The following is a 9295-nucleotide window of genomic DNA, read 5'->3' on the forward strand; positions in this document are numbered from 1 at the left end:
ATCCCCTGCCGTGATGTGTCAGAAATGGCAAGTAATAATTTACAAATGTAATTAATTTCCCATCCGAATTAATTGGAGGGCTGATGCTTACCGTAAAGCGTATCCATCCATCCGAACTACACATACAGGCTGAGGTAGTAATGGAATCTGTTTCAAATGTTTCAGTGGAGGCGGCCCAAAAAAGTCAATTTGCCAACAACATGCCGTCCGTTTCACTTATTGGCTCTCTCTGCATTAGCAACGTAAATTGATAGTAAAAAGGAAAGGCTGTGTGGCGTGCGGCTGGGGATCCTGCTCGGGGGAAATTTATGCATGGTAAATATCTCCTTTCCTGAGGCGAAATGATAGTAATTTGACTGTCAGGCTGATAGCTTCATACGCCACGCTCTCTAGCTGGTCTGCCAGCGCGGCCACCTGTCCCCCTGCCTGATGTATTGCACAATAAAAGAGCCTCATTGGACTTTCGAAGCCACCCCCACGGGCCATGACAGAGAGAGGGGGGGGGGTATAGCTAAGGAATGAAATGGGCCCTTGTCGGCATTTTCAGCAAAGGACAGGGGTCACCGTCGGCATGACCTCCAGCTGACAGGGCAGTGAAATGGGTAAGCAAGCTGTCAACCATATGCCACTCGGCCACCTGCACGTGTATATACTCTCTCTCGCTCATCCACAGCTATTTCATTGCCTCTTTAATACACTCACATACTTTAAATAATGCAATCAGCAGACTTTTCAGCCACTTCTATGCTCATAGCCATTGCTGCCAAAAGCTGGTATAGTGTAAATGCAGTTGTTAGGTTTCCTGTGGCTTGAGAGGAGGAAGAGAGGAGAGACCCATGCTGATTTGGTCTGATTCTGCTGCATTTACCTCTAAAGAGCTTGTGATTACACGCGCTCTTCTAGTGTAACCTCATATGCTTTAATTTATATTTATAGTTTATTTTGTGGTATAAAAATTCTAAAACAAATTTTATTTCTTTTGTGCTCCGCAAAAAAAAGTGATATGCCGTAAACAGGTTGTAGGCGCTGATGATTTGACTTGAGCAGCACTTAAAATGATGCAAGAGGAAATGTTTGCCCCAGGCCCTGGTCCCCTCATGTCTCCCTAGTGAGGTGAATAAGTGAGCAGAATTGGCCCAGAACTGCTGCCCGCTCTTCTGTGTCTGCTCAGGAGGCAGTGGCTCCAGCCACTTATGCATTATTGAGCTGCACTGTGACAATAGTCAGTACACCTGAATGCCTTAAAGAAAATTAGGCGACCTGGACAGCCAATCAAAAAATGAAAAAAGAGACCAATTTAAGGACAAGGGGCAGCGGAACTCTCTGGAGTTCACGCAGTGGGGAAAGTGCACATGTCTTTGTGAACAGGTGTATTTTGAATGAATCATTATTTAAATAGCACTTGAAAAGTTTGGAGACCAGGGGTCGCATTGTACCTCGCTGCACAATTAGGGAAGAAGTGGAACTTTTGGCTAACTGTTACCTTGAATCCACATCTGAGAGCACTGTAGAGGTGATTGTTATAGTCAGGAAGTACTTTTTTTCACATCTGAATGGTGTAAACCACATACTTCATGGGTAAATATTTAATAATAGAAAGAATTTGCAGATGCTTTTGACATTCTCAATTCTGCATCATTTTATACATTTTAATATTCACAGAACTGTCAAATCTCAAGCAACATTTCTTGATAGAGAATATTGATTGCATTTTGCTAATATATTATTTTTTCCAAGGCAAAATTTAGAAATGGTGTGAAAGTTGTTGAGTAAGAGTATTATATTATATTATAATGTAGTATAGCATAGTATAGTGAGGTTTTGTTGAAATTGCAATAAAGACCGAATTTTGTTAACATAAATAACTGGAATAGAAACTATTAACCAATAATGAGTAATTAAAAAAAAAAAAAAAATTGCATTATGTGCCATTGTTTTTAGCAAAAGCCGTTTCAAGGACTTAAATTATATATGGATAAATCAGTATTTCTGGCACATTTAAAAAATAAATTATAAATTAAAATACCTTTTTTGTGGTGGGCTGCTTAGTTAAAAATGCTGGCAGGGCAGAACATTCCTTATTGTTGAACCATGTATAATTTATTCATAACTGATAAATTATATAATAAACTTACAATATTTAACAACTGAAAAAAAAGTATTAGTATTGTGTATTTTATGCTTATTACTCTTCTCACGTCGCCTATACTGAAATTTTGTGTGTGGAGCGTTGTTTGTATGTGTGGAGTTCCTGGCTGTGTCCAAATCCATGTTTTCCATGACTGCTAGGATGCTACCTTCAAACACAGCTGCCTATGTAGAGAGTACAGGCAGTGAGGCAGCTCACTAGCTGAAACAGTGCTTTTGTGTGTATTACAGTACAGATTTGTCCTACAAACTTTTTGATCTCCAATTCCTTGTTGTGTGACCTTGCCCCAGGCCCTGGTCCCCTCATGTCTCCCTAGTGAGGTGAATAAGTGAGCAGAATTGGCCCAGAACTGCTGCCCGCTCTTCTGTGTCTGCTCAGGAGGCAGTGGCTCCAGCCACTTATGCATTATTGAGCTGCACTGTGACAATAGTCAGTACACCTGAATGCCTTAAAGAAAATTAGGTGACCTGGACAGCCAATCAAAAAATGAAAAAAGAGACCAATTTAAGGACAAGGGGCAGCGGAACTCTCTGGAGTTCACGCAGTGGGGAAAGTGCACATGTCTTTGTGAACAGGTGTATTTTGAATGAATCATTATTTAAATAGCACTTGAAAAGTTTGGAGACCAGGGGTCACATTGTACCTCGCTGCACAATTAGGGAAGAAGTGGAACTTTTGGCTAACTGTTACCTTGAATCCACATCTGAGAGCACTGTAGAGGTGATTGTTATAGTCAGGAAGTACTTTTTTATCACATCTGAATGGTGTAAACCACATACTTCATGGGTAAATATTTAATAATAGAAAGAATTTGCAGATGCTTTTGACATTCTCAATTCTGCATCATTTTATACATTTTAATATTCACAGAACTGTCAAATCTCAAGCAACATTTCTTGATAGAGAACATTGATTGCATTTTGCTAATATATTATTTTTTCCAAGGCAAAATTTAGAAATGGTGTGAAAGTTGTTGAGTAAGAGTATTATATTATATTATAATGTAGTATAGCATAGTATAGTGAGGTTTTGTTGAAATTGCAATAAAGACCGAATTTTGTTAACATGAATAACTGGAATAGAAACTATTAACCAATAATGAGTAATTAAAAAAAAAAAAAAAATTGCATTATGTGCCATTGTTTTTAGCAAAAGCCGTTTCAAGGACTTAAATTATATATGGATAAATCAGTATTTCTGGCACATTTAAAAAATAAATTATAAATTAAAATACCTTTTTTGTGGTGGGCTGCTTAGTTAAAAATGCTGGCAGGGCAGAACATTCCTTATTGTTGAACCATGTATAATTTATTCATAACTGATAAATTATATAATAAACTTACAATATTTAACAACTGAAAAAAAAGTATTAGTATTGTGTATTTTATGCTTATTACTCTTCTCACGTCGCCTATACTGAAATTTTGTGTGTGGAGCGTTGTTTGTATGTGTGGAGTTCCTGGCTGTGTCCAAATCCATGTTTTCCATGACTGCTAGGATGCTACCTTCAAACACAGCTGCCTATGTAGAGAGTACAGGCAGTGAGGCAGCTCACTAGCTGAAACAGTGCTTTTGTGTGTATTACAGTACAGATTTGTCCTACAAACTTTTTGATCTCCAATTCCTTGTTCTTGAACCTTGTTAGATACAATGACAATGCTAAGGCTAACCTTGTTAAATCCTTGTGCAATTGAAGGGTGGCATTCAACAAATCTATTTCTCTGTCCATAGATCCGTAATGCAGCGTCTGGTTTGTGCATCGACTCTAAACATGGCTCCACGGGCACCGAGCTACGTCTGGACACTTGTCTGAAAGAGGGCGCAGAGCGAACATGGGCACACGAGCAGGTATAAGGCTCCTAACTGATGATAGCATGACATGAAGCTCATTCTGTGATAGTCTCCTTGAAATTGAGAGAATCGCTGTTCCCTGTGGTGGTTAGATTTTCACATTTGGCTGGAGAGAGGACATCAGGCCTGGAGATCCCCTACACACCAGAAAATTCTGCTTCGATGCTATTAGTCAGAATAGCCCCATCACCCTGTATGACTGCCATGGTATGAAAGGCAACCAGCTCTGGAGCTACAGGAAGGTAATGTAGTCAAAAATGTGAACATAGCTACTCACTCATTGAAATAGCACAAATGTATGAGAATTATTGTACGTAGTGACTAAAAACATATTAGTTTTAACTTCTTTCAAGTAGCTTCTTCAAAACTTGCCTTTTCATAGATAACAGGTCTGGGGTCAAGGTTTTTTTAGTCAGTTTGACCCTGTAAGCCCCTGCTGTCGATGTGTTCTCTGATAAAATAACATCTTTTTCAAGCAACATGAATTGCAAAAATATAATTATAGTATATCAATAAAAAAAAAGTTTGAAAATGTTACTATATATGTAGGCATAAGACTTTAGATTTATAGAATTAACAAATTTCTTCTTCAAAACTTGCCTTTTCATAGATAACAGGTCTGGGGTCAAGGTTTTTTTAGTCAGTTTGACCCTGTAAGCCCCTGCTGTCGATGTGTTCTCTGATAAAATAACATCTTTTTCAAGCAACATGAATTGCAAAAATATAATTATAGTATATCAATAAAAAAAAAGTTTGAAAATGTTACTATATATGTAGCCATAAGACTTTAGATTTATAGAATTAACAAATTTTGAGAGAGAGAGAGAGAGAGAGTGTGTGTGTGTGTGTGTGTGTATATATATATATATATAAATAAAAGCAAAATTTAATTGTTCATGTCTTTAAAAAAGATAATATATCAGCAATTAGATGAATGCATAAGTCTTGAGATGAATATACATAACAATACTATTTTTTCAGAAAGGTTTTATAACTTTAGGAAAATGTATATATAAATGTATATGCCCTTTAAATATAAATAATTTTACATCTTTTAAGAAAAAGTAGTAGGCACAGTATTTGTCTGTAAGAACAATATAAATAATGGCAAGTGACGGAATACAAAAGCTTTTGACGTTATGGAGATAAAATCCATTACAGTCTACATGAGTAATGTTTTACACCCAGGTGTTACATTTTCATATAGCTTCATACATTTTCATATACCATCTCTAAGGAAAAGCCGCACCTGTCTTCCTCCATATTCCCTCTCCACATCTTCTTTAGGAGGTCAATAAAGTATATCTACAGCAACAGAGCAGCATACACCTTGTTACAGATGCCCCTGTGGACTAACGCCTGGCGCTCTGGGCCTATCACTAACGACAGAGCGAGCCTAATACAGAAGCTCAGTTTTTCTAGCCCTCTAGCGAGGTAGAACGAGCCTAAACTGAGATATTCTTTCTCATATAAGAGCTTTAAGGTGCCAAGCAAAGAAATCACTGTCATTGCAGGATAGGTCAATGACGGCGCTATAGAGAGAGGAAATATACAGTTGAAAGGAAGAGGTGGTACCTGGCAGTGGAGCAGCCTGAGGCGCAGAGAACAGTAAATCAACCCAAGGGAGAGCGGCACAGAACTAGAGCCGAAAGCCCGAAGGCATGTCCCTCCTCTGCTCAGCCTGATCACTCCCTCAGGGACACATCCTCTATTTTTTCACCGGCTCTGTTTGGCATACTCAGTAGTTTCTAGCGCAAAAATATACATGCCCAGTGTGCTGTGGAGAACACTTTCAAGTAGAAAGTTTCTTTGTTGTCTTCTACTTTTTGATAGGAGATTGATGTTGAAGCGTTCCCTCATTCTTTCCCTTTTATTTAACTTTCACATTCCTCTACCTCCCACCCCTCTCATCCTTCATTTATCAAATTCTCACATTTCACCTCCAAACTCAAGCCATGAAATGAAGTCAGCTTTTCTGATTAGCGGATTCTGTGTTGGGTTCTTCAGTTCTACCCCTGTAATCTGACTGAAGGCTAGTGGGAGATAAAGCAGGATTAGACCTCCAGCAGAGTCACGGTGACTGTGTTTCTTGTTTATTTATTTTTATTTCTCTCTCTTTCTCCATCCCATCTTCTTTTTGCTCCAGGATAAGTCTTTGTACCACCTGGTGAGCAACGGTTGCATGGACTGTAGCCTCGGCGATAAGCAGATTTTCATGAATAAGTGCGACGCCGAGTCTGAAACACAACAGTGGATCTTCCAGAAAGTCAACACTACCGTTCTGGACAAATTCAACAGCGGCGCCAGCTCATAGGACCTGGGGTTGTGGTCGAGCCAGTCAGCCGGCTTCCACACATACACACACCTCCCACAATCCTTAACGTGGGCCTGGATGTTGTTACTGTCTGGCTCTGGGTTCCTCTCAAGGTTCTGCAGCAGACTGAGCAAGAGCAGGCTCTTGAAAGAGGGGACTAGAAACGCAGAGAAACACAAGGCTGGTGGAAACGCATCCACAATGAGCACCTTGCTGGTCGAGGAGAATACAAACAGCCTGGACTCTCTAGTAGGGGTCTAGCTTGGGCCCCCAGTTGCTCCCTATACATTAAAAAAACAGTGCAGCTTTAGGACTTTGGAAGTGGAGTCCAGTGAAAGAATGTTCTGTATTAGTCCTTGAAGATTGCATGGGGGATTTGTACACAACCAGAAAGTTTGCTCTCAGATTTTTTCTTCTTTTTTTTTTCTTTAGTTTTTTTGTAAAGCTATTTATTTTTCTCTGGGATTGTTTCGACTATATTTATTTGTATTTATTTGGTGCCTTTTCCAGATTTAAGTTATGTGTATTGACTCGGTTTTATCATCTCTTGTACCTGTTAGAGTCAAACTTGGGATGAGGTGTTGGGTTGACCTTATTAAATGAGATCTTTGACTTTTTCAATGGAATCTATCTTGTTACAGAGTTTCTCGTCTATAAATAAAGCAGAAAATGAGTGGATGTGTGTCTCTTGCCTGTGTGGTCTGTCTTTGTAATACTGATAGAAAATCTCAAAAGTGGTGGTTTGGCTCCCTCTGGTGTTTTGTGTTCGGTATCACTCTTGCTTTTAAAACTATATTATTTCACCTGTCAATTCACTGAATCTTGAGTCACTCCTTCAGTTTTGATATTCCACTACTTGATAACAAAATCTGGTCTGCATATAGCTTTTGTTACCTGCGTTTTTGACTTACATGTTAATGACATTTTAGTGACAGCAGCAATTAATATTATAAATGTCCTTCCTGCAAGATAGATATGTGTCATTTCGTTGAATAAAGGACCGTTTATTATAGGTTTTGTAGCTTTTATGGTGTTTGGAAGCCTGTCTTACCCACTCAGTATGAATACAGACTAAATAGGTCTAGCAGATCATTTTTAAATATTGAATTTGTATATTTCCATAACATCAATAATCAGCAAATATGTACAGGTAAAGATTTAATACCACAGTAATCTTTTTGGTGTGGGGTTGCTGCAAGGTGCTTTAGATTATGTGGGGCCATAGTTGTCGCAAGTGCTATAGCCTACCTCAACTATTAATTAAGTTTATGGTTCAGACCTATTGCATGTGGATATCAAATAGCATACCCAAGTCTTTTTTGTGACTTTATTTTTGTAAATTCAAATACATACCATCACATTACATGATAAAACCACAACGACATAATTAAGACAAGAGCCAGCTACATAATGAATGAGATTTTAAATGAAAGGTTGAACTGTGTTTTTAGGGCAATGGCATTTTTCATGAATGTGAAGTAAGGGTAAGCTGTGACATGTTTTAGAAGTTGCAGTTTTATACAGTTTATTGATTAGCATTTCTGTTGGCCAGTAAATTTGTGGATATTCAAAACTTTTTGTGCTGTGTTTATGTAGCTAGTTGTGGGGACTGTTTTATTTATTTATTTCTGCTGACTGACAGAAGACTTATACTGACTTGCTGGATCAAATTCTGATACGAGGAGAGTAGGCTAAGTGCAAACGTGCCGCAAATATACAGTAAGTTATCTCTAGAGGGAAAACATTTCCATGTCTGTAAAACTGAGGTGTATGTTTCCATTCTTGAACACTAGGAGGAGCTTATCTCCTACAAATATGTTCTTATCTTACTGCAAGTGGTTTATCACTGATACAGTCAAGTTTAACGTTACAAGCAGAGTGAATTTCACAGTATTTGTTCTTTGTAGGTTTTTCTCTCTTCTCTTTCATTTTTATTTAAATTTATTTTGTTACAATATAGAGTGTGGTTTGTGAGTTGTCGTGGCCGAGTGGTTAAGGCGATGGATTAGAAATCCATTGGGGTCTCCCCGCGCAGGTTCGAATCCTGCCGACAACGAATCATTTATCATTTACTCGCCGCTGACTGTGTGCACTTTGGTGGTTTTAATGCAGTGCAAAACTTCGAGAATGGGTTGCCATACTTCGCTACACGTTTTGTACATGGACGTCGAGCTTCGAATCAAGAACTTCAGATATGTATTTTGCACTCTGGACTTAATTATTAACTAAAAATGTTTGTATGTGTGTATTTATCTTATGGTTTACCATGTCATGAATTTATACACAATCCTGTTGTTCAAAAGAATCTCTCTCACATGTCAATTATCTGAAGTTAATAAGGACATACTACTATAAACTTCCACTGATTTTACATGAAACAACTACACAGAGGCCTACATAAATAATATTAGAATGACTACAGATTAATGAAACTAAAATTACATTTCAAATTAGGATTTTTCCCCCCAATATAGGCTACTCTTATGTTCCCAAGTTTGAATTTGTTACAATGTTTAATATTTCTTTTAAAGGGGTTATATGATGTGATTTAAATTTCTCCTTTCTCTTTGGAGTGTTACAAGCTCTTGGTGCATAAAGAAGATCTGTAAAGTTGCAAAGACTAAAGTCTCAAATCCAAAGAGATGTTCTTTATAAAAGTTAAGAGTCAACCACTCCTACCTAAAACGGCTCGTTCTAACACGCCCCCACATGTCTACGTCACGATGTGGGAAGATTTGCATAACGCCACCCAAATGTTCACGCAAAGAAAGAAGGCGTAACTTTTATTCTCGCTGTAGTATTTTTGTTGCCGCCGCCATGTCGTGAAGGCGCTGTGTTTCGTTGTGAAAGCGAAACTACTTCGTTTGGCCTTCCAAAAGAGGATGATATGGCTTCGTCATGCCTGGAGCTGACCCGTGCTGGTCACTGAGGAAATACAACAACTTCACGCTGTGGATCGCCGGATCGGCTTTCACCGTGGA

The 9295-nt window shown here is 38.5% G+C and overlaps 1 protein-coding gene and 1 non-coding gene across 2 annotated transcripts in view; both read left to right on the forward strand.

The window, feature by feature from the left end:
- LOC107550768 (polypeptide N-acetylgalactosaminyltransferase-like 6) overlaps positions 1-6687 on the forward strand; it is a 39058-nt gene extending 32371 nt beyond the window's left edge. Inside the window, exons 6-8 of the mRNA XM_016232145.1 lie at positions 3881-3997; positions 4093-4242; positions 6147-6687. Coding sequence (XP_016087631.1) covers positions 3881-3997; positions 4093-4242; positions 6147-6314 — 435 coding nt within the window. The 3' untranslated portion in view covers positions 6315-6687. The remainder of the gene's footprint in view (positions 1-3880; positions 3998-4092; positions 4243-6146) is intronic.
- Positions 6688-8288: 1601 nt separating this feature from the next.
- Positions 8289-8370, forward strand: trnas-aga (transfer RNA serine (anticodon AGA)). Its single transcript has one exon. It is a non-coding gene; the product is annotated as a tRNA-Ser (tRNA).
- The last annotated feature ends 925 nt before the right edge of the window (positions 8371-9295 follow it).

The sequence above is a fragment of the Sinocyclocheilus grahami genome, unplaced genomic scaffold, assembly GCF_001515645.1.
Source record: "Sinocyclocheilus grahami isolate Dianchi unplaced genomic scaffold, SAMN03320097.WGS_v1.1 scaffold17.1, whole genome shotgun sequence".
NCBI classification, from domain to species: domain Eukaryota; kingdom Metazoa; phylum Chordata; class Actinopteri; order Cypriniformes; family Cyprinidae; genus Sinocyclocheilus; species Sinocyclocheilus grahami.